The sequence below is a fragment of the Poecilia latipinna genome, unplaced genomic scaffold (genome assembly GCF_001443285.1).
Source record: "Poecilia latipinna isolate Pla-1442-1.1 unplaced genomic scaffold, P_latipinna-1.0 Scaffold1606, whole genome shotgun sequence".
Taxonomy (NCBI): Eukaryota; Metazoa; Chordata; class Actinopteri; order Cyprinodontiformes; family Poeciliidae; genus Poecilia; species Poecilia latipinna.
In genome coordinates this window covers 118337-141672 of record NW_015114222.1, presented here as the reverse complement: position 1 = coordinate 141672, position 23336 = coordinate 118337, and the positions used below count along the sequence as shown (strand labels likewise).

Sequence of the window (23336 nt, the reverse complement as noted above, 5' to 3'; positions counted from 1 at the left end):
CTACTTCATACTCATCCCAGCTCCAAACATGCAGTGATGAAGGTTCAGGAATTTAAAGCGGTTTTATTTTATCTCAGTAATAAATTACAGCTGCATCTCAGCAGTTCTGATCAGGGGCTGGAATAATTTTAGGATCATAATGAAAACAGTATTTGGTTTTCAGTTCAGATGAAATCATAATATCATCCTCTTAAACAGCTTTAACTTTTTTAACTGTTCTCATGTAGTAAATGATGCAGGCAGTAATTGATGCAGGTAGTAAATGATGCAGGTAGTAAATGATGCAGGCAGTAAATGATGCAGGTAGTAAATGATGCAGGCAGTAAATGATGCTGTCCATCTGAGCAGATGTTCCTCATGTTCCCCTGGTCTCATGTAGATTTCTATTAAATGATACATGAATGTATAACTCTCTGTCTGTTACGCCTCTCAGTGAAGGAGGATTTCACTGCTTGGTGTCTGGATTGTAACTTTACATCAGGTGTTCATGCAGGGGCCTCCTGACGTGCAGCACAGAGTAAAGCTGCTGTCCTCAGACGACCTTCAGGCCAGCAGACATCAGCGTCTGTGTGGGACGGATCTAGAATCTGAGACATGATTTAGTCTGGATTTTTTAACCATACCTGAAGTCTGAACCTGGAGCAGATCTCTTTTAGCCCATGAGGTTTGTTCTGAGGTCCGACCTTTGACCCAGTCTCTCAGCCATGTTCTGTAATCTGCAGCCCGTTGATCTAACCGCCTCCTTTCTGAATCCAATTGTGCCAAATTGGATCCGATTGGCTTGGAGAGAGAACAGATCAGTGAGCAAGGCTTTCACAATTTACTGTGTCCAAATCAGATTGTCCACTTATCCACCGACTGGATGACAGAATAAAGAAATGCTCAGTCTGTGGTTGTTAGATTATCCTGGATCACAGCGCCATCTGCAGGTTTGTCTCTGCTCAGCAGGCCGGTGGACAGACAGAGAAACAGATGGAAACCAGACTCTGAGTCTGGTCTTGGTCAGACTCCCAGTAAGAACAGGTGAGATCTTCTCACCTGACAGAGAACAGGGCCCACAGCATCACAGATCCTCCACCATACTTAGCAGTAAACACGAGGTGCTTCTTTGCCATATTCATCCATTGTTTCACCTAGAATGCTTGAAGCTGAAAACTCAAATAAAAACAGTGTAAAATAAAACAGATGTTTAGATGGTCAGTATTTCCTTGATTCCCACAGTAAATGTTTTTTTTCCCCTTTATTTATGGTAAATATGTCAATTATGGAACCTGAACAGGTGTGATATAAGCTAACATTAATGAAATCCAGCTTGTTCTCCAGTTGTTCTGAGTTATGGAGGCTTAGTCGTAAGCCAGCAGCCTAAATCGGCTCTGGGAGAGGAGAGGCGGTCGGTCCACGCAGGCGTGTAAAGACGCTGCTGAGGCGAAGAAACCGCAGAAAAGAGAGACTGTGAGAAGAAAGGAGACTCCTTTGTCTCACAGCTGCTTTTCTGTGACTAACCAACAGAAACAGGTAGGTGGATTTTTATTATACTAAATGTTTGTCGTGTGTCCATTTTTTATTTCAGCTGAAAGAGTGACTATATGAACTATTTAGAAGGTAAATGCTGAATATAAAGGAGAAACTAAATATTCTGCAACAAAATATTGTCAAACCAACATAAGGATAGTAAAAATTAATAAAAAATATAGAAAATATATTTAAAGCTGCAGTTTTGTGTTCTTCAGTTGGAGGACATACACATTACATTCACAGCTCATAAATTATAATATTCTTCTAATATTCTTCTAATCAAACTTTTTGGTCTTTTTTACTATAATTTATCTAAATTAATATAAAAATATGCAATTAATAATGTAGCTTTGTCCAAATTAAGCTATTAAATGTATTTAAACTCATCTCCTATAATTACATTAACAGAGGCGTTGCATGTAAAACAGGACAGTAAGGTCGTCTCCGGGTTGGTTGATGGTTTGAATCCAGTCTCTTTGTGATGCAGAGTCAGTAAGATGAACTCCACAGCAGCAGCTGCAGCAGCTGGAGGCACCAAGCCGACTCCACCAGAGCTGGAGCAGAAGGAGAGCCGGCAGTTCAAGAGCAAAGCTCCCAAACGAGGACAGAAAGGGTGAGATGAACTTTGACCTCAGACAGGAAGTTAATGATCAGCAGCAGAGTGAGAAACGTTTCTGTCTCCCTGAAAACAGAGTCAACAGCCACGACCCGGCCATGGAAGGCCTGGATGGTGAGTTTACTGCAGCGTTCCCAGTGGATTTGATGGTTTCTGTGAAACATTTAACTGGTTTCGTTGGTTTGCTGCAGACGCTGCAGTGGTTTGTCCCTGGGAGGAATACGGAGACGTGGAGCTGAGCGAACTGGCCCAGTTTGGAACCGTTTAGAGCCGAGGAAGACTTCCTGCTGTTCCCCTTCATCCTGAGGATGAGGAGCAGAAACACCACAGATCTACAAGCATAATAATAAAACATGGAGTTACAAATAAAACATAAAAGTTTATGATCATCAGATTATTATATAATAACTCATCAGAGCCTTACCAGTTCCTGATAGTTGATGCAGCTGCTTCCGATAAAAAATACATAATATTATATAATAATCTGTCTGTCTGAAGAGAGGATTATTAAAATCTGTTGAATATATTAATTATATTATGTAATAAAATAGAGAATTACCTCTACCTTCAATCTTCTCATTTATTCTGCTGTATTTCACACAAAAGCTCAAACATTTGTCCAAGTTTACAATTTTAAATAAAATAATGTTAATCATTGAGTTTTGTTTCTTTTAGGATTATTATTACATCCAGTCACTGACCTTGAATTTTGCTGACTGTTTGTGTTTCTTCCAAAGTACAAAAAAGGAAAAAACTATATTTTAAAAAAGACGTGATAAAGTCAGAAATTTGGGGTCTTTTTTTCAGTAAAGATAAAAAAATTCCTGCTCCCATCCAATAAATATTTCAGGAAAGTTAAGAGAAAATAAAGAATATTTTTATAAAAGTCAAATATTCCCTCATTCTTTAAATGGAGGTTATATTTTCAGTCAGGAGTTACAAAAAGGGAGAAGGAACAAAGTATGTAAGGCAGTGGTCCCCAAACTACGGCCCGCGGGCCGGATCCGGCCCGCCTCCACATTTGGTCCGGCCCCCTGAACAATACCAGAGAGCATTTAGATTTTTTTTCGTATACCGTATTTTCTGGACTATAAACTGGACTATAAACTGCTTATATGTGGATTTTTCTTCAACCACCAGGGGGCTCTTTAGCAGGAAGTGAATCATTTGAAGTCAAAATTGGAAATAAAAGAAGAAAGCGCCCATTAAAACGGAATTAGGTTTTAATAGGGAATTGAAGTTTGAGAATGTTGTTGATCAGTTAAATGGCATTGAGGGGAAAAAGATTTTTCAGTTTTTTAAAAATAATACTGGGATCAACATGAGAATTTGAGGTATAGATATTAGGATCCAGTAGATGGCAGTAGTGCAACAATAATGGATGCAAGCTGCTGTTCAAATCTAAAGAAGAAGAAGAAGAAGAAGGAAGCGCCCATTTTCATTTAGCACATGCTAGTAGCAACACGAAGGATCAGCACTTTTACTGTTTCCATTCGTAAATTACTGTAATCAGTTCAGTTAAATCTAAACTTGGCAACTTTTTATTTTTCAACTGTAATAAATGTGATATTCAGTTGACCTGTTATGACTCAAATGTTGGCTGTCCCCCCCCTGCTGCTGCTGCATCGCTGTGGAAAACCTGGAGCAGCAGAGAAATCTGCGGCTTATATGTGTATGTTTACTGTTTTTTTTAAAAAAAAAAAAACTTTGGGGTTGCGGCTTATAGTCCAGTCTGGCTTGTAGTCTGGAAAATAAAGTATTTATTTCATAAATAGTGTTATTTCCTGGATTTTTTCTGCGAAGAACCCAGAGAGGGTATTTGATTGTGCTTTCTGGAAAACAAGAAATTTTTACATTTAGGAACTCCTGCAATCGTCACACTTTTTCTGTTACAAACTGACTCCGGGCCCCACCAGAGAAGGGAGAAGTTATGTGGCCCTCACCGGAAAACGTTTGGGGACCCCGGATGTAAGGGTTTGGATCAAGCTCCCAATTTTCTGATTTTATTTGACAAATAGAAATGTTGCACCAGTTCAGCAAAGATGAGCTGCAGGTAAAGTTTGATGAGAGCAGATTTTAAAGCTAATCCCAGAGAAACTGTGGTGGATTAACTGAGATTCAACCAGATTCAGTCCTGATGAAAAGCATCTCAGATGACTGGAGCTCATCAGACAGAAACCATCATGTCTGCTGTTTATGATGCATTGTTAACTGTGTGAACAGACACACTGTAGTGATGTTGTCTTTACCTGAAAACAAGCACATTTCTCCTTAATCTCTCCCAACAGAATCACTATGTTCTCTGTTTTTCTGACTGAACATAGCATGTCAGCTTCCTCAGGCTTTCCTCTCTACCGGTTATTGATTATTGATCAGACCTTAAAGAATAAATAAACCCCAAACAACTTGTTTTGCAGATAAACTCTACAAATTGTTCCTTAAGTTGCTGTTTTCATGTTTCTGTACAAACTGAGACATTTTTATGTAAATATGTTTAATATTTGGCCTAAAACCATCTCAGTGCTGCCCCCTGTGGGTTGACAGGTGGCAACTGCAGTTCATTTCTCCTGTTCCAGTCCAGCTGGGTTGGTGTCGACATTTCAGCCCCACGTCTGGGTTTAAAACCATCTGACTATAGTAGGATAAACAGCTGCGCATTGTGTAAATATGATCCCTTCACCACTTCGTACTAAAGAACCATGTCTGTGTCATTCAGCTCATCGTTTTACATCCTGTGGCGAGCTAACCAGGAGATCCTTGATAATGTTGCCAATTTTTGCAAATATTTCTAAATCAATTTAGTTGCTGTTTTAGTTTAACAACAGTTGTTTCTGAGATGCTGAGTTTTCAAAATTATTTTCTAATTTAAAGTCAAAAATACTTTAAAGATTTAGTGCTGTTTATTTTATCATTTAATCATATGAGAGATATGGCATCACTCTGTGTGATGCTGCTTCTAAGCACCAGTAAAGCTGAACAGGTGATTTAGCACAGGTGTCGGAAAGAGGATTCGGTAACGCTCGCTCATTTGAAACAACGTATGAAGATGTAACAAACACACACACACACACACACACACACACACACACACACGTGTATCTGCAGATGCTGTTGAAAGGTTGAGGCTGATTCACCCACCTGCAGATTTGGACATGATCCTTGTTATGCAACGTTTATTATCTGTGACTCATCCTGTTATGAGACGAGCCGTTCAACCACGATTCTGTCAGCCGCGCTTCATTTTAATCAATTAAAGTGGAGAACAACTGCAAGGTAAAACACTGGAACATAAATACCTCCAAGTAGAAACTAAATCAGAATGACTTTCACAGGACAGAAAACCATGAAAACACTCAGTTTAAGGAGAACAGAGAGGAAGTCAGAGTACCTGGAGAGACCCCAGTGACCCCAGTGACCCCAGTGACCCCAGTGACTCCAGTGACCCCAGTGACCCCAGTGACCCCAGTGACCACTTCATGCAGAAAGACCCCAGACTGGGCAGCAATGTTCCCGACTGGCCACCATGTTTCCCATGAAAGAAATAAAATCCTAATTTGATTTGTCTTTGAGTCTCTGCATTTCATAAACAAAGAGTCCCAACAAGCTGCTGTGGGCATTTTGAATTAATGAGGCTTAGTCATAAGACGTAATCGGCCTGAGCGCTGAGGGAAGCTGATCTCTGCAGGGTATAAAAGCAGAGAGAAGGACGAGGAGAACCGAGACAGCAAGAAGAAAGAAGACTCCTTTGTCTTGCAGCTACTTCTTATCTGGTCTGCAAAGAGAAACATCTCTAACATCTGGAGAGCAAGTAAGTCCATTCAATATTATTAATCAGATTTATGTTTACTTACATTCTCTGTTCTTTCAGATTATACAGCAGAATTTAACCAACTTCTTCTAATGTGCCACAGATTCCTGTTTACTTATGAAATGTTTTGTTTTTCTGATGCGCAGTGGAGAACATGAATGCATCATCTGAGGTCCGTAAGCCGAGTCCAGCTGAGCTCAAGCAGAAGGACAGCAGACAGTTTAAGAGCAAAGCTCCCAAACCGGGACAGAAAGGGTGAGGAGCATCTTCCCAACGCAGCTTCAGGGTTTTCTTCTCTTTCTAATTCAGTTTTTACTTCTGTTCCAGCTTTGACAGCGCTCTGCCGGGGATGGAGGGGCTGGACGGTGAGTCTGAGGGTCAAACTCAGCCTGGACCCTGGTGGTGTTGAGCTGTTCCCTCATGCCTGCTCTGTTTCCCTGCAGACGCCGCCGTGATCTGCCCCTGGGAGGAGTTTGGTGACGTAGAGCTGAGTGATCTGGCTCAGTTTGGAACCGCCTAGATCCCAGCTGGAAAAGCATCCAGGAGTCGTTTTGTCTGGAGCAGAGGAACGGGCTCTAGGCTGCAGGAGTCGTTTCACTGACCGGCTGCAGCAGTTGAGTGATTGTTTGTTTGTTTGTTTGTTTTTTATTCATTTTTATTTATTTTTCAGCCAAACTGCACGTTCAGAAACCCATCTCACTCAATCATGTGATCATAAAATCAGATTTTAATCAATGATGTAGAATTTTACCAGATTGTGTTGAAATTACTTTATTTTACTTTGAAATCCAATCCTCAGCCATGTTACCGCGTTATAATAATGATGGGTCCAAAACTTCTCAACTGTCTGTGTAAACATGCAAATTTGTACAATAAATCAGTTTTTTCAGTCTACTGAGTTTGTTCATCTGGTCTCAATGAGTCTGTCTGATGTCAGGGTTAAAATGAAGCCGGTCGGTTCTCTGCTCATGAAGACTTTACTTCTCAGGGTTTTGGGTTTTTTGGTTCTTCATCCCAGGTGAATGTTACTGTGTTTGGATCTCTGCTCCCTCCTTCACATCGGATCCAATAGTTCCTGAACATCTGCAGCTTCTGGATGCAACACGTTTGAAAACGTTTCAGTTTTAACCACCGAGGAACTTAAACAGTGTTAAAATGACTCTTTAAAATATTCATGACTTCAGTGAATCTCTATGAAGATCTGAAAATAACAGTAAATATCCAAACAGAGCAGATCTATTGAGAATGAAATCTGATAAATGTGGATATTTAGCAGTTGATTTGTTTGTAACTGATGACAGAAATCACAGGCCGTCTATCGGACCGGCCCAGCAGAACCTCTGCCACATTAAGAGGTCCGGCTCCAGACTCAGAGCGGTTCAGAACCGCAGGGCGAATCATTTTTAACCAAAGGAACAGTTATTCCTCTCCAGACGTTAAACATGAAGACGCTGCTCTCACTGCAAGGCATCATGGGAGCTTTCTGCAGTTCTGGGTCACCCAGCCGGAGGTGTTGACGTCCAGATTGAGGAGGTCCATGAGCCACTGGTCCTTTTGGGCTCCTTCCATGAACTCACTCAGGGTTATCTCACCTGAGGGCACAGAGACCAAAACCACTGTCAGTACGATGCTCATTTTACAGACGAACGAGTCGCAACAAGCTGGTTTTAACCAGAGAAAACCAAATAATAATGTGTTCCTGGAAGCTCTCTGGGGATCAAACACAGCCTGCAGCATCGTTTTAATAATCCTGGTACATAAAAAACATCATCAAGATATTTTGTCTCATTTATAGATTCATTACACATGGAGGGAATATTTATAGTCTTTATTTCTTACTATTTAGATGATTCTGGATCACAGAGAATGAAAACCTAATATTTTGTGTGTCAGAAAAGTAGAATATTGTGGAAAAGGTTACAGCATATTGATAGAAAGTTGAGTGGAAGGAAAAAGTGCATCAACAACAGATAACTGGAGCCTTGAGAAGTTTGTCAAGCAAAATCCCTTCAGGAATCTGGGAATTTCACAAAGAGCGACTGAGGCTGGAGTCAGAAAATAAAATCATGCAAAAGGAGCCCAGACCACGTAGAGAAAGTTTATAGGAATAAACATTCAGAAGTCGGAAATTTCTGCTTAAATATGATTTTTATTGATTTGATGTAATATTCAAATTTTCAGAGACTCTGAATTTTGGGTTTTAATTCTCTCTAAGCCAGAATCATCAACATTACAAACAACAAAGGCTTGAAAATTTCCATCTGTCTATGAATCTACACAAACCATGAGTTAGCTTTTCTAAACTAATTAGTAAAAAATGTTTAATTTTTTCATGATGCTCTAATTTTTGGAGCTGTGCCTGAATTTGTTCTCCTACCATCGTTGTTGTCGTCAACGAGATCAAAGATCCGATCACAGATTTGGGACGGAGTCAGTCTGACTTCGCTCTTCTGGAGTTTGATTTTATGAAGAATCTGTCAGAAAAATGTCAGAATGCAGGAATTTTAACTCAACCTTAACAGAAGCAAAACTGAAACATCTGAGCATCAAAAGTGAATGCAGGATAAGTTCTAAAACTGTAATAATATAAGCAAATAAATAAAATGAGTAAAATCTGCTTCAAATAAAATAGGACTGAATGGAGAGAGAGGATTCACTGCTCCTGGGGAAAAGCTAAAAGAGAAGGAAAACATCTAAAAACCGTCCAGTTCGCTTCGTCCAAGGGTTAAAGGTGCTTCGGGTCCGGATGAAGCGACTCCTTCCTGGACTCTGCTGAAGTTTTACCCAACCGCCAACATTTATCCACGACAAATGGAACCCGCCAATTCAACAATATGAAGCTTACTGAGTATTTCTTCATGAACTCAGAAACCAGCCTGTCAATCCCCAGTAGCAGAGTTGAAGTTTCCCTTCATAACCCAGATTAGGTGGTCTGCACACCCTGACCCAGCCCCGCCATGCCCAGGACACCTGAGCCGTTTAACCACCTGATCTCCAGGTTAAAGGTGTTTAGGATCACAACTGATCAACTCTTTTTCTGTCAATGGAGCCACTTGACATGACCTTAGCCTCCTGCCCTAATCCCAGATTACTGGGGCTCTAAAGTCCACCTTTAGGAGATTCCTGCTATAGAAAACCTTGTTAATATTTCACAGATTGACTCGTCACCGTTGTATCTCTGCTCCCATCAGACGTTTCTGTCAATAACTTTTGGATAAAATAGGTTTTCCTCACCCTTATGAGCCGCTTCACCTCGTTCCTGTCCAGCTTTCCGTTCCCATCCCGGTCGTACATCTTGAAGGACCATTTGAGACGATCTTCCAGATTTCCTCTTAAGATCAAGTTAAGGGCGGCGACGTACTCAATGAAGTCCAGCGTGTTGTCCTGTGGATAAACCAGGCAGAGTTACACAAACCGCACCATGAACCTGATTCCTGGCAGGCAGAGCAATCCTTCACCTGGTTTGTGTCGAAGGAGCGGAAGATCGTCTCTAGGAAGAGGGAATCCTCCGGCGAGCTGCTCTGAACGCCGAAGATCTTCTTGAACTCGTGTAGATGCAGGGCGCCGCTGGGACATTCCCTCAGAAAAATGAGGCACATCTCCTGAATCCGAGCCACATCCCCCTCATCGTTGCTGCTTTTTTCTTGTTTCATAGCTGCAGGCTATGAAACAAAGTGAAGAGTTTACAACAGTCAGGAGGTTCTGGCCGTCTGTCCGCTCCAACTGACTCACTCAGGTCATGTAAAGATTTGGCACCACGGCCAGTTTCTCCTGGAGGCACTAAGCTCATTACCCTGTTAAACTCTTGCATAAAATCTAACCTCTTGAAATAAATCTACTGGTACCTCGTTTGACTCGCATATTTAGCAAAAAGTGATTTTTCATCATGAGGTTTGAAACTAATTGTCCATTTTTGACCTAATGCACATGTTTACTTCATAAATCAATCAATCAATCAACTTTATTTAAAGACGCAAAAATAGGTCCATAGAGTAAAAGAAGAAACAAAAAACAAAAAGCAAATATACAATAATAAAAAGAAAATTATAAATACAGTAAATCACATAACCAAGTCACTGAATTGCCATAAGGCTACATCGCCAGTGAGTCCACATTTTGGACTGACACCTGACTGAACTTCGTGAGATGTCTATTAGTGACAAGATAATGTTGTTTGTGGAGAGACATCATGAATAAATGTCTCACCAACATTTCAGCCTCACTTCTCAGACTTTTCATCACTTTCACACTGATTGAGGTTTCAGCAACCAGTGTCTTTCTTGATAACACGGAGTGAAGCTGTAATCTTTGAAATACTTTGTTTGTTATTCACTTTTCCTGTTTTGCTGTGAATCTTCTGTAAGCCGACGCCGGTCTTTGCCAGGATTCTCCTGTAAAAGATTTTTTTTTTTATCTTGATGGGATTTTCCTGGTGAAATAAAGGTTAATAAATAATAAAATGTTATCAACCAGTCAGTTTTTGATGGGGTAGAAATCAGTCTGCTGCCCTCTGCTGACGTTTTTCTGTAATGCTGAGGAAATTACATGGGTCAAAATAGTCAAGTCAAATGTACTTCCAGGCCACAAATACATGAATGAATAAATATTATTATTTTGTGTTGTTCATATACTCAGCTTGGAATATTTTATTCCATTGACTGTGAAACAGGAAGTGATGAAACTTTGTAAATGCTTTGAAAAGCTGAAGTCTTGGTGCTCACAGCTGATTTAATCACTTTTAATTAAAAATATTTAAATTTCTTGATCTGAAAGTGTTGATTGTAGATTTAGGGTAAAATGTTAAAAGCTTTTATATCCTGTAGTTTACTCTGACAACCTTCTGCAAAATGAACATTGACTTTGGAAAAAGTACTGAAGGTTTTATAAGAGATGATATAAATCACTTGATTATTAAAATCACCTCAGTTCCTGTTGCATCATTTAATTAATTAAAAACATGTTTTTCTCTCTCCTCATCTCAACATTAAGACGAAGCAGCTTCGTAACATTAAGGCTCTTCTGATTTCTTACCAACTTCCAGGCTGGAACGTTTCTGTGTCTCTTTTATCTAACCAGGCTGTCAGTGTGAGGATGAGAACGTGAATACAACTTTAAATTACAGATTCATGTTATGCTTCAGCTAAAATGAACAAATGAATGTTGACTCCTGCTGTGAGGATGAGGGACTTTAACTGGACCAGGGAACCAGAATAGGACTCAGAGTTAACCGGATCAGCAGGTTAAAGATACCTACAGGTTACCTACAGGTTACCTTTAACCTGCTGGGACGTCCCAGGACGCACCTCAAGTTTTTACTATAACCTGCCTGGTATTCCAGCCGATCCTCAAAACAGAGGAAGCTTTTAAAATGAGAATTCATTAAAAAGACACTGATGGGTTTTCTCACCACCTGACATTCAATCAGACCAAACCTTTTCAGTTTTACTTCTGTTTTGGACCAAAAACTATTAGAAAAACTGGGAGATTTTCAATAAAAATCTTAAAAAATGTTCTTAATATTCAGATTTTTACATGAGAAAATTGTAGACGATGAAACTTCTGAAAGGAAACCCAAAATATTTGACCAAAGTTGCTCTAACAAATACCCTGGAAATGATTACACATCTGTTAATTTAGATAAAAAACACTAAGAGCTACGTTTAGTCTTTTCTCTCTGCTTTAATTGATTGTGGGATTTGATTATTGATTATAAAATCAGACTGGAAAACAACTGAGGACATCTGGTGGTTGGAACTGGGAAGTGCGGGAAGAATGAAAAAGAAAACATCTCAACTGGAGATAAAAACACCTGATCAAGTCTCTGTGTGTTGTAGAAACATGATGGGATATTTTAAGCTTCTCAGTCAGTTAAACTAATATCGATTTACAATTCAGCGATCAAACAACAAAGATGTGAAACTCAGGTCTGATTCTGCAGCCTCTACATTTAGAGGCTGATTAGATCTGTGCTGCTCCAGTCACACACTGTTTTCTGTTCTCCTGCCAGGTCAGGCCAGGTAAACCGCCTCCTCATCGGATCAACACATCGCCAAACACTCGCTTACGCTCTGATGGATTCAGCCTTTTAAGCTCTGCTCCTCTCCGCAGTCAAACACTCTGCAGATTAGCCTCCCTACTTTATTTCACTACATGGTGGAGAAGGAATAGTTAGGGAATATTCCAGAAGTCTTTCCTTAGAGGTTGGGATTTGTTTGGGATATAAGTGGATCTGATCAGCAGGTGTTCCTGAAGGAAGCTGTTCTGGAAAGGTCCGAGCAGCCCGGTGGGTTCCTGATGGCCACGCTGTGATGTTCCTGCTCCATAACTGGCTGCCTCCTGCCTGAAGCGATGGGTCAGGTCCAGGCCACCACAGACACAGAAGTGACTCTGCAGAACATTCAGGAACTGTACCGGAAATTCACAGATGAATGTCCGAGTGGAAACCTGCACCTGCATGAATTCAAGAAAATCTTTGGCGTCAGCAGCAAATCATCAGAGGAGGAGGTGGCTTTCATTGAACTTGTCTTTAAATCCTTTGATACCAATAAGGTAACGTGTGTTTCGGTGTGGTAAACGGGTTAGGATTCAGTAATCCACAGAGTATCTCTCCTGGTTCTGTTTAGGATGGTAAGTTGGACTTCATGGATTATGTGGCAGCTGTGAACCTCGTTCTTCGTGGAAAACTCATCGACAAACTGAAGTGGTCTTTTAAAATTTACGACAACGATGGGAACGGCTGCCTGACCAATCACGAAGTGAGGCGTATTATCAAAGTGAGTTTTAGAAACTGCTTGTTTCAGGAAAAGCTTTTGGAGCCGTTAGAAGTTTAACATGAAGCTGGTTGAGCTTAAACTACTGTGAACTCTGGAGTATTTTAAGCAGAGAGAAGCTGTTTACTCCAGATAATCCTCCTCACTTTACAACCTGCAGGCTGGGAAACATGGTAGTAAAGACAGTGGTAAATGTCTCTTATGAATGTATGAAAATATGGTTTTGAAGTTAAATAACGTCTGGGTTTTTATTTGTTGTTTGACTTCAGAGCTGCTGGCGTTTTGCTGTTTTGGAGACAAATTGTTGCAAAGCCGCCATCTAAACATCTCAAACTATGACCAGAAAAAAAAAAAGTTAGTTATGCAACTTTTGGCAGAAACCCAATTAAGAAAAATTGGCAGAGATGCAGGGACCATCTTTGCATCTCCATCATCTTTTAGAGAAATTATAAAAATAAATTAATTTATAGAAATGAACATTTTCACAATTTTCATCCAAAACCATGGAAATGTTTGCTCAAATATTGACATAACCATGTTTCCTTTTCTCCAGATCATCACCAAAATCAAATGGCATAACGATTCGAACGCAGAAACTGTCGACTGCATCTGTGACAGGATATTTGAGCTGACGGACAAAAACAAAGACAGTAAGTGAAAACCTGGAGGAAGACGACCCATTTTAAATGAACAGTATCGTTTCCGTTCAGTGTGACCTCTTGAACTTTGTGTTGTGTCTGTAGGTCAGATATCTTTGGAGGAGTTTATTGAGGGAGCAGAAAAGGATCCGTGGCTCATGGAGCAGCTCAGACTGGACTTGGCGCCTAAAACCTGGTTCATTAAGAACCAGGAGAAGAAGACCTGAGTCCTCCAGACTGTGGGGATGTTCAGCCTGACCATCATGAAGAACATTTCAGCAACATACACACTGGATTAAACCTCAACGGCCAGCCTTAATGTTCAGGTTCTGTTTTTATGGAAAAAGGTTTTTCAACCGGCAGTCCATCAGGTTGGAGTGTCCAGATAGAGGATCTCCAGCTGTTCCTCTGTTCAGTAGGAAAGTTGATTCTGTCTGCTGAACCGTTGCAGAGCTGGCCAAACGTTTTGGATCGACCCATTTTCATTTTTCAGGCAGAAGCCTTTTGATCTCGGTCTCATTTGAAGCTTATTCCTCCCACTGCTTGAACTTTTGCTTGAACTTTTGGAAATCTCCAAGTTTGGATAAATCTAGCAATCTGTAACTGACAACTACAGGCTTAAAAATGCCTTTTTACACTGTTGTGGCCTCACATTTTAAAAAGTAAAACCTTCCTCCATCATGGAAGGTTGATGTTTTTATTGTACGACTTTCTGAACCACATTTTGTCTCTTTTGCTGAGCGTCTGTTGTCAGACGACCCATATGAACACCTGAATCCAGGAGTCTGTAGAGCCCAAACTACAAGCCCTTAAGTCAGGCAGCTCAACTTTATTTTATTTAAGGATATTTTGGTTTTATTCACTTTCAGATGCACACATATTTTTCTGCAAACACATAAATGGACATTACAAAAATCAGAAATATTATAAAATGTATTTCTGAGGTCAGTGACCAAACTGGACTCTGAAAACACCTTGACATTTTTTCTGATTTCATTTGTCGTCATGTTAAAAGGAAATATGACTAGAAAATAACTGTAGCTATACTTTAGATGGTTTTCACTTTGGTCTGAAACTGTTTTTCACTCTGTGCCTGATTTAAACAAATTATCACAACATGTTTTTTACCTGAAATGTTTCAAAGCTTCATTTAGAAAAATCTATGATAAAACTGGGGTGATGATGAGTAGCTGGTGTAATTTTTAGCTGCTCAAACTCTTCATTAGACTTTTACTGAAAAATAAATGAAACCTTTGGAAAAATGACCAGTTTGATTCTCTTTACGCTCGACTTTCTCATCATTTATGATTTTAATGTTTTTCCCCCCAGATTCCCATCAGTGTAACAGGTTGATGTGTTAGTTTCTGTGTTCACAGGAATCAGACTGCAGATCCAAACGATCCTCCAGTCGCTTCATGAAGACCTTCTGGGGGCTTTTACTGTATTGATTTAGACTGACTATTCTTAGCCTGCAAGGCTCCTTAACCTGCCAGCATTATATCTGCTGGCTTCACACAGACGCTAACGAGAGACGCCCTTTTACTTCCACACTTATTTTTAAGATTAGGAGGCGAGATTAGAAGGCCAAGAAATCAGGCTTTGGTCAGGTTTCTTAGGGTGATGCAGCTGTGAGTGTTTCTGGACCATCAACTGCAATCAGAAACTCAATCCAGAACTAGAAAGTGTGCGTTTCCTAAGGAAATGCAAATGTGAATGCTGAATGCTTTTGGTGAAAACGGCAAAAACGTTTGAAGCCACCTGCTGAAGACTTGCAGAAAAGTAAGAAAAAGTCCATGCAGCGTGAAAAACCCAGGTAAAAACCAAAATTAGCTAAAAAGCTAAAACCAGCTAAATACGAATGATAGCAAATAGGCTACCACTAGCATGCTGGTTACAGTAATATATTCCATGCAATGTAAAAAAAAAACCTCATGTAAAGTCTAAAATTCCTTCTGATAAAAACGGAGGGTGAATGAGGGTGAATGAAATCCAAACCTTTCATGGTTCCTGAGATACCAACATTTGTTTGGAGGCATCGTTTAGCACAGAGACTACAAAAAACATCCCACATGCAGCATGAAAAAAGCTCTAATTATTCCCAGGTGTTAAACAGGATAAAAGCTGTTAAACTGCCAACTTCAAAATGGCTGCTGCCTTGTTTCCTCCATGACAGCCCTGAAACTAGATGAATGGTTGTAATTCTCAATTCTGCCACAGGATGGAGCAGTTTCCCCCGAGGGGTGAAAAATTTATAAAAAGCTGAATATTATAAAAAGTATGAAGGTTATGAATACCAAGCGATATAGCCAGCATTAGGAGAGCAAAATGAATAGTATAAAAGTTGAATGGTGAAAATAGCACAAAATATGCAGGAGAAGAACCCCGGCGAAGTTTACGGAGCAACCAGAAAAGTGGAACTCTAATAATTCACTCACTGATTTACCAACCAAACGAAGCTTCTAATGAGGAAAGGAAAGACAAATTTTACCCAAAAAGATATTTTCACTCTAATGGTGCAGAAAAGCAATTAGTATTTAATGGTGGAAAGGAAGTTAATCACATCCCCTACTGAAACGACTCTCTGCAGGCCCATGGAACAGGCTGACCATCTCATTTACCCCAATTTTATAAATCAAAACTGCCTCTGATACTGCAAGGCAACCAGACTCACCATTCTGTCAGTCAAAGCTGCAGGACTGGATGCTGACGAAGGAAAATACATTATGCATTCATTTTATATCAATTTACTATTGTTTTTGTCCCTCGTCTTTAAAGATCCAAGAGGAATAGCTGATTCATTTTGTTTAGAGTACAATAAAACGTGAACAAATCTACTTACGTTTATATTTTTGAAAGTAAGAAAAACAAGGAGGCATTTTTAAAATAATTAATAAAATAATAGTATAGTAATCCACTTTCTCATTGTGTACTCACATGAAAAGGAGGCAATTTCAAAAATGTTTTTAATCTTCTTAGGTTGGAAGCAAAACCGGAAATGATATCTACGTAGTTCTCCTGGAAAATATTGCTTCTTTGATTCATGTATTACGTTATGAATGAGAAAAAAAATAGCAGGAAAAACAAATGACAACAGAACAGAAGACTTTATTCCTTACCTGTATCAAGGTGATATGCATTTTAGATCCATGCGAATATAATTTATTGGAGATATCTCTTTTTGTTGCTGCTGATGAAAAAAGCATAAAAAGGTTTCTTCTTCCTGTTCGAACTGCGCATGCGCAGACATTTCTCAGACTGTTGACAAATGTGTGCGAGACCTCTGTCCCGTTGAAGATTTGTACTCTAAATGTAATAAAATGTAACTTTGCTGGACTCTTCTGGACCAGGTGTTGACTCGGGCGGGTTCTTCATGAAGTTGTGAGCGCGGTAAGCTTTCAAACTGAACAACCTGCGTGTTTTATGAGCCGACGGGGAGCCGAGAGGCATTTAAATGGTTAGCTAAGAAGTTAGCTCCAAGCTACTGGACGGTGTGTGGCCTTAGCTTGTTTTAAAGCAGCGTTTTAATCTCTTGACATGTCTGTGCGTGTTGCTGAAGCTTTAAGGTGTATCTGTGGCGTCTGTACTGTGTTCATGAAATATAATGTATGGATTTGGAAGTAAGAAAATAACACAGCAGTTCATAATCTGATCAGGAATGTCTTTTAATTGGCTCCTGCTCTGCTGGGTTTGGGCTGGTTTTAACTGTTGCTCCTCATAAACTCGGAGATTAGCCCAGTTTAACGTGTCAGAGCTGCACCAGTTTGTAAGCTGCTGTGGTTTTGCGTGACAGAACCAGTCTGACCGGATTTCTGTCTGCACTCTGTGGCTGGACAGCCCAACAGGCTCAATGAATGAGGCAGATCATGTGTTGAACAGGCCTCGGGTCCTGACACAGGTTGGCTTGTTTCTGCTTCAATGGGAATGTTATGTTTCCATAAATCTGGGGAATAGTTGGAAAGATTCACCAGGCATTCTGAGGAATGTTAATGTTAAGATATTAGACATTACCATCAGGTATTCCATGGCCTGTTTATTTATTTTATTTTATTTCTCCATTTTAATATTTTAAAATGGTGTTGATCAGTAGTTTTCCACATTTTATGATTGTGTGTTTCTACTTACTGGCTGCTTTTACGCTTATTTAAAGTCCCCTATTTTGTATTACAACTAATATTGTAAATATAATTGTTTTATTGCTTGCTATGCTAGTTTTCTGGGACATAACAATTCGTCAGGAATTAAATATTCATATGTATTCATATTCTACTCATAAGCAGAGCTTGCATTTCAACAATTTAGCCATGAAGCTATTATTATTATTATTAGCACTACTTTTTAAATTGCTTTGATTGTTCTTTGATTATTGAAACTAGTTTTTAGAAAATCTTGGGTTGATGATACCAGCTGCAGTTTCTTCCTGTTTTCTGTTTTTCCGAGCTTCCTTCAGTCACTAGATGATGATTATTTTCCATCCTGCAGAGGAGCAGAAAACATCAGACTTCCCTGCCAGAAACAGACTTCGACATCTTGCTGGTCCAGGCTGCAAACAGCAACGTTTTTATTGAATTGTTCTTCAACAGAACCAGTCAGAACCAATCCAACTGAGTTGCAACAAAGGACCGTTTGTTTTTGATGATATAGGAAATAGTTTAGCTGCTTTTTCTCTGCTTGACCAGAAAAAAGAAGATAATATTTTCACAGGAGCTTGTAAAAAAAAAAACCTAGATATTTTTAATCTAAATGAAGTTTTTCCTTACATTTAAAACCCAGTCAGCAGGTATATTGAATATATTTAGTTTCATATCTGAGATTTTTGCCATTCCACCAGCAGCTGGTTTAACATCCTGCAGGAGTTTCTCTTCTGTCCAGCTTGGCTCCTGTCCCAGCGGTCACATGACCCACATGGCTCACCTCTGACCTCAGCGTTTCTGCTGAGCTCACTTATCTGATTCCCTCACATGGTGATGATGAATATTTAAACATGAGCCTTTGTTAGCTGGCTCAGTCCAGAGAACCGTTTGGATCCTGTCACAGAAACAAAGTTATATGGATTATATGATAAATATATAACTATGATATTTGATATAGATTGAATTACAAAAATATACAGTTTTCCATTTTCCTGCACAAGTTCAGACCAGACACTGTGCATGATGCTGCCACCACTGTTGGTTCAGCTGCAAAGAGAAACGACCGGCTGGCTGTTCGTTTGAAAGTTTAAAAATAAATTCTAGATCCTTTAAGATAAACTTTCATGAACGTGATGAGCGCAGGGAAGGTTTGGGCCTCTGAGGGAGTAAATGGAAAACTGGAAACTGCATCAGAGAAGGAAGTTAATGATCAAACTGTTCCTCCAGAACCACAGATGGAAAATAATTGTTAAATGGATTCATGGTCCAGCCGTGTTCCCATGTGAACGCACGTTTGGTGTTGGAAAAAAAAAAATATTTGACAGGCTCTTTGTTAATTTTCTCACCATTTATAATAATCAGCATCAGTAACTCCTGTGTAAGCATTTTGGACAGGAGGATTAATGACAGAAATTACATCAGAACCAGATTAATTCATTTAAACATCCAGAAGGAACAATAACTAGTGAAGCACCAATCACATTTCCTTTGAGGTTTTTATCAATTTCATCCGTTTCTGATTACAAATTGTAATGACGAGAACACATAAAAGGAAAAGAGAGAAAACATTTTAAACACAACATAAAATGGACCAATTACAAGATAATCCCCCTTTAAGTGTCCATCTTCCCTAACCCTCTTTAATGTATTAATATTGTTTGCTGTTGGTTTGAGTTATTATGGACCAAAATGAGTTGAGTTTAGAAAACCATGTGTTTGTTTCATGTGAGAACAGATCAGTAAACTACGCCTCTGCTGAGGATTTATGAAGGACTCAAACCAACAAAGATGATTCAGACTGGGTAGAAAAACATTGAATGTTTCTTTATTTGAGCTGCGGGACGTTAATCTGATTAATCTGGTCTGTTTCTCCTAGAAATACCTGAACAGCAGCCCTTTGTTGGAATGTGAAAGAGAAAGCTGACTTCCTGTGTGTGTGTGTGTGTGTGTGTGTGTGTGTGTGTGTGTGTGTGTGTGTGTGTGTGTGTGTGTGTGTGTGTATTCCAGGCCTCTAATCAACCATGCTGAAATGGTTTTCTGGGGAAGAGGGAGAGCCCGGCTCTGCTGTAAGTCCTGCATTTACATCATTTAAAAACAAACTAAAAGAGCAAAAATAAACATTTTTGAAATAAAAATATCATTCAGTTATAGCTTTGGTTCAGCTGTCCTGCAGATTTTAGGTGCATTTCTGCTCCAGATGGTGAATTCCCTCATCAGCTCCAGTCTTTCAGCTCAGACTCGGAGCAGCGATGCACCGCTGCAGGATGGCAGCTCTCCAGTTCTGGAGCATTAAAATGATCTGATACTTTTGATCTGCTGCATTTTTACAACCAGCTTTCACCAGCAGTGATAACTTTTGAAGCTCCAGGTATTTCTGACATCATACCTGCAGGTTTATCTGTGTTAACGTTGAGCTTAATGTCCAGATTAACAGGAATCAGTCAAACTGCTGACCTGGTGCGTTTTACTGAGCTACAACTTCCTGTTTGAATCCCATTCAGCTGTTTTCAGTATGAAGGCAGTCATTCATAACATCGTTCAATTGTTATCAGAAGAGAAAAGGCATATTGAAATGCTGTATTTGCTTTATTCAGAGCAGCATTTAGAAAGAAATGTAAAATGTATGTATTTAATCAGAAGTTTATTCCTGTGCTTCAGTTTGAACTGAAGCTCAATGTAAAGTAGAAAAGTTTGCTGCATGTTTCTCACTCTCAACATCTGCCATAAATTCTCAGGGAACTAAAAGGATGAAAAACTAAAGTCTGGAAACCTGAAGGAGCTGTTAGAGTAGAAACCTGTCAGTTATTCTGATTATTTTCACTGCATTTCTATTCAGAATAAAGAATCAATAAGTTCTTAGTAATATGCTTTGGTTAGATAAAGTTTTATCCAGAATCAGACTGATCTGTGTGTTTTCTCGTTCCTCCTCAGGGCGCCGGCTCCCCTCGCGGCGCTGCTGCAGCTTCTGTTGGCGCTGCAGAACTTCCTGTGGAGGAAATGGCGGAGCGGCTGATCCAGACGGAGCAGCTCGTCTCCCAGCTGAAGGAGCTGATCCGGGAAAAAGACGCCGCGCTTCGCTCCAAAGACGACCAGCTCAAGGTGAGGGCGGCTCCCCGCCAGGCTCCGCCCACAACCTGGTGCCGGATTAGGTTAACCTTTAACCCCTGGAGGCAGAGTCCAGCATTCACTAAGAGACGGGATGTGACATAAGAACTCAGTGAATGTTTGACCTGAACGCCAAAACAAAGACAAACCATATTAATTAATATTGATTATCCTCCATATTTAATGCAGCTGATTGTTCCTCTGACTGGAGGTGATTTATCGTCTCTGTGCCTCAGGGGGAGAAGGAGGCGTGTGAGGCCAAGCTGTCCAAGCTCCGCCTCCAGAACAAAGCCAAGGTGACGTCTCTGACATCACAGCTGGAGGAGCTGAGGAAGCAGCAGGGAGAAGCCGGAACGCCGACCCACAGCAAGAAGGTCTGGGAAAAGACAGGATCTCTGCAGACACATGAACTGTACAGATTTAATTCAGTTTTGGTGTTTACCTTTATTATTATTTTTTAGATTTTACTATTTAATTTTTTTGTTTTACTTTAAAATATGTTAGTTGTTATTTTGCTACATATTCTAGTACATTAATGTTGTATTTTACTCATATTTAATATTTAATCTTCAGTTGTTGTTTTTTTCTTTGGTTTTATTTTTGTCTTCAGGTTTATTTACTTTTTTATCTGTTTTATTTACATAATGATGATCGTGATGATGATGATGATCGTGATGATGATGATGATCGTGATGATGATGATGATCATGATGATGATGATGACGATGATCATGATGATGATGATGATGAGTTTCATGATGATGATCATGATGATCATGATGATGATGATCGTGATGATGATGATCGTGATGATGATGATGATGATGATCATGATGATGATGATGATGATGATCATGATGCTGATGATGACGATGATCATGATGATGATGATGATCATGATGATGATGATGAGTTTCATGATGATGATCATGATGATCATGATGATGACGATGATCATGATGACGATGATCATGATGATGACGATGATCATGATGATGATGATGATGATGAGTCGTTGCTCCTCAGGGTTCCTCAGAGGGAGGAGGAGAGCAGGCCAGTCGGGGGAAGATCGTCCTGCTGAAGAAGAAGCTGGAGGAACTGGAGCAGCAGCTTTCTCTGAAAGATGGAGAACTGCAGAACAAGGTGGATGATATTCACAGGCCAAATTAACTCAGTTATTTCTGTCTGCAGTTATTCTGTTTGGGAGACGTCTTGATAGACGTTAATTATTCCTGAATGATTCCAGAGGAAGGAGCTGGAGGTCCAGCAGCAGCGAGGAGAGGAGATGGACGCCATGCTGACAGAGAGGGACAGGAGGCTGGCAGAAAAGGAGGCGTACATCGTCCACCTGCAGACCGGACTGGCTGCAGATCATCCTGTAGCTGCTGCACCACAGCAGAAGGTGAAGCTCTTCTGACATCCAGGCTCTGCTTCTCTGATGGAGGAAGCTTCCACATGTTTTAACTCCTGTCTTCTTCTCAGGCGCTGGAGGTCGGCGGAGAGACGCAGGAGCTGCAGCTGCTGGTACAGAGCCTGACCAAGAAGGTGGAGGAGTCAGAGGAGCGTTACAGTCTGCTACTGGAGCAGACGGACAGCCTGAAGGAGCTGCTGGCCTCAGAGAAGGAGCAGTACAGCCAGAAGGAGAGCATGTTCAAGCAGAACGTAGGTTTAACACGCCAGCTCAAACTGAGGCTGCAGAGGCAGAAATAACGCCGCCATCTTGTTTTCAGATCCAGACGTTTAAAGACATCATCATTCAGAAGGATAATCAGCTGACGGAGATCAACCAGATGCACGAACAGGAGCTGTTCAGGCTGGCGGCCAAATCAGACGCCAGCGCCGACCTGGAGCAGGTACCAGCACCGCCGCTCACCGACCAATGAAACGCTTAGAAACTCCTTCTAACTTCCTGTTTCCCCCCAGCTGCTGAAGGCTCTGAAGCAGAAGCTGCATGAGAAGGAGGAGGTCCTGAACGGGAAGACGCAGGTCATCGACGTGCTGCAGGGAGAGGTGGACGGCAGGGACCAGCAGATCAAGGTCAGCAGGTCCTTTCTCTAAACCAAACCAATAAACAGGAACAATCAAGCTTGTGGCCCTTTGGTTACCTTAAGGGAAGTGACATCAATAAATGTCACTTTATGTAAATGTAATTCTCTTCTTACACTTTCATAAACAGTAAGAATCCGTAATGCTTCATCATCGATATCGTCCCATTTTTGTCATTATTTTTAATGTGTCGACCTCAAAAGTTTCGACTCTCCTTACAGATAAAACCCAGACAAAAGTATCATGAATGTTTATTCATCTCTCAGTCCAGTGCAAACACACGATGTTGCTCCAGACAGTTTAACATAGACTGATAACTGGACTCATCCTGAACACACCATCACTATTCTGAAACACGGTGGTGGCAGCATGATGCTTTGGGGACAGGGAGGCTGGTCAGAGCTGATGGTTCCCCCTCCATCATCCACCCTGAACAAACAGCTGGAGATGATATGGGATGGCTGAGATTGAAGCAGATCCTTGTGTTTGAATGGCCTAGTCAAAGTACAAAATAAATCTGTGACAATACTTGACAATTGTTGTTTAGAGACATTTAAAAGAAGATTGAGGAAAACATTCAAAGCCCAACAGACCAGCAGCTGCACCTGTAGGGACAAGAGCTTATTGCAAAAGCTTTTCACATTTTTATTTATTCATTTAATATGTATTTTTTATTTCATGTTTATTTTATTTGTATATATTTTAAAT

General features: G+C 40.3%; 5 protein-coding genes across 11 annotated transcripts in view; 4 read left to right on the top strand and 1 right to left on the bottom strand.

Annotated features, from left to right (window-relative positions):
• The first annotated feature begins 1388 nt into the window (after positions 1 to 1388).
• On the top strand, positions 1389 to 2790 carry LOC106963964 (retinal cone rhodopsin-sensitive cGMP 3',5'-cyclic phosphodiesterase subunit gamma-like). The gene is made up of 4 exons (XM_015059166.1): positions 1389 to 1515; positions 2003 to 2128; positions 2208 to 2245; positions 2323 to 2790. Exons 2-4 carry the CDS (start codon positions 2013 to 2015, stop codon positions 2397 to 2399), a joined length of 231 nt encoding a protein of 76 aa, XP_014914652.1. The 5' UTR covers positions 1389 to 1515; positions 2003 to 2012; the 3' UTR covers positions 2400 to 2790.
• A 3052-nt stretch (positions 2791 to 5842) lies between these two features.
• On the top strand, positions 5843 to 6475 carry LOC106963965 (retinal cone rhodopsin-sensitive cGMP 3',5'-cyclic phosphodiesterase subunit gamma-like). 2 transcript variants are annotated; one of them, XM_015059168.1, is made up of 4 exons: positions 5843 to 5935; positions 6086 to 6194; positions 6267 to 6304; positions 6383 to 6475. In XM_015059168.1, coding segments are annotated over exons 1-4 (225 nt in total). In that variant the 5' UTR covers positions 5843 to 5934; the 3' UTR covers positions 6460 to 6475. The 2 variants fall into 2 exon arrangements, with proteins under 2 accessions (XP_014914654.1, XP_014914653.1); XM_015059167.1 differs by having other exon boundaries at positions 5843 to 5939.
• LOC106963963 (guanylyl cyclase-activating protein 2-like) lies at positions 6411 to 9636 on the bottom strand. Its single transcript, XM_015059165.1, has 4 exons — positions 9398 to 9636; positions 9174 to 9323; positions 8317 to 8413; positions 6411 to 7531 (listed from the first exon to the last, which is right to left on the bottom strand). Exons 1-4 carry the CDS (start codon positions 9590 to 9592, stop codon positions 7410 to 7412), a joined length of 564 nt encoding a protein of 187 aa, XP_014914651.1. The 5' UTR covers positions 9593 to 9636; the 3' UTR covers positions 6411 to 7409.
• Positions 9637 to 11499: 1863 nt separating this feature from the next.
• On the top strand, positions 11500 to 13695 carry LOC106963962 (guanylyl cyclase-activating protein 2-like). The gene is made up of 4 exons (XM_015059164.1): positions 11500 to 12488; positions 12563 to 12712; positions 13263 to 13359; positions 13453 to 13695. The coding sequence occupies exons 1-4, from the start codon at positions 12288 to 12290 to the stop codon at positions 13572 to 13574; spliced, it is 570 nt and encodes a 189-aa protein (XP_014914650.1). The 5' UTR covers positions 11500 to 12287; the 3' UTR covers positions 13575 to 13695.
• Positions 13696 to 16588: 2893 nt separating this feature from the next.
• Positions 16589 to 23336, top strand: part of LOC106963958 (golgin subfamily B member 1-like) — a 37057-nt gene continuing 30309 nt past the window's right edge. For 5 of the 6 annotated variants that reach the window (XM_015059157.1, XM_015059156.1, XM_015059155.1 and 2 more), the window contains exons 1-9: positions 16589 to 16734; positions 19485 to 19543; positions 20409 to 20576; positions 20819 to 20956; positions 21609 to 21725; positions 21829 to 21984; positions 22065 to 22244; positions 22313 to 22435; positions 22506 to 22619. In XM_015059157.1, the coding sequence (XP_014914643.1) occupies positions 19499 to 19543; positions 20409 to 20576; positions 20819 to 20956; positions 21609 to 21725; positions 21829 to 21984; positions 22065 to 22244; positions 22313 to 22435; positions 22506 to 22619 (1041 nt within the window). In that variant the 5' untranslated portion in view covers positions 16589 to 16734; positions 19485 to 19498. The remainder of the gene's footprint in view (positions 16735 to 19484; positions 19544 to 20408; positions 20577 to 20818; positions 20957 to 21608; positions 21726 to 21828; positions 21985 to 22064; positions 22245 to 22312; positions 22436 to 22505; positions 22620 to 23336) is intronic. The other variant, XM_015059158.1, reaches the window with a different exon arrangement.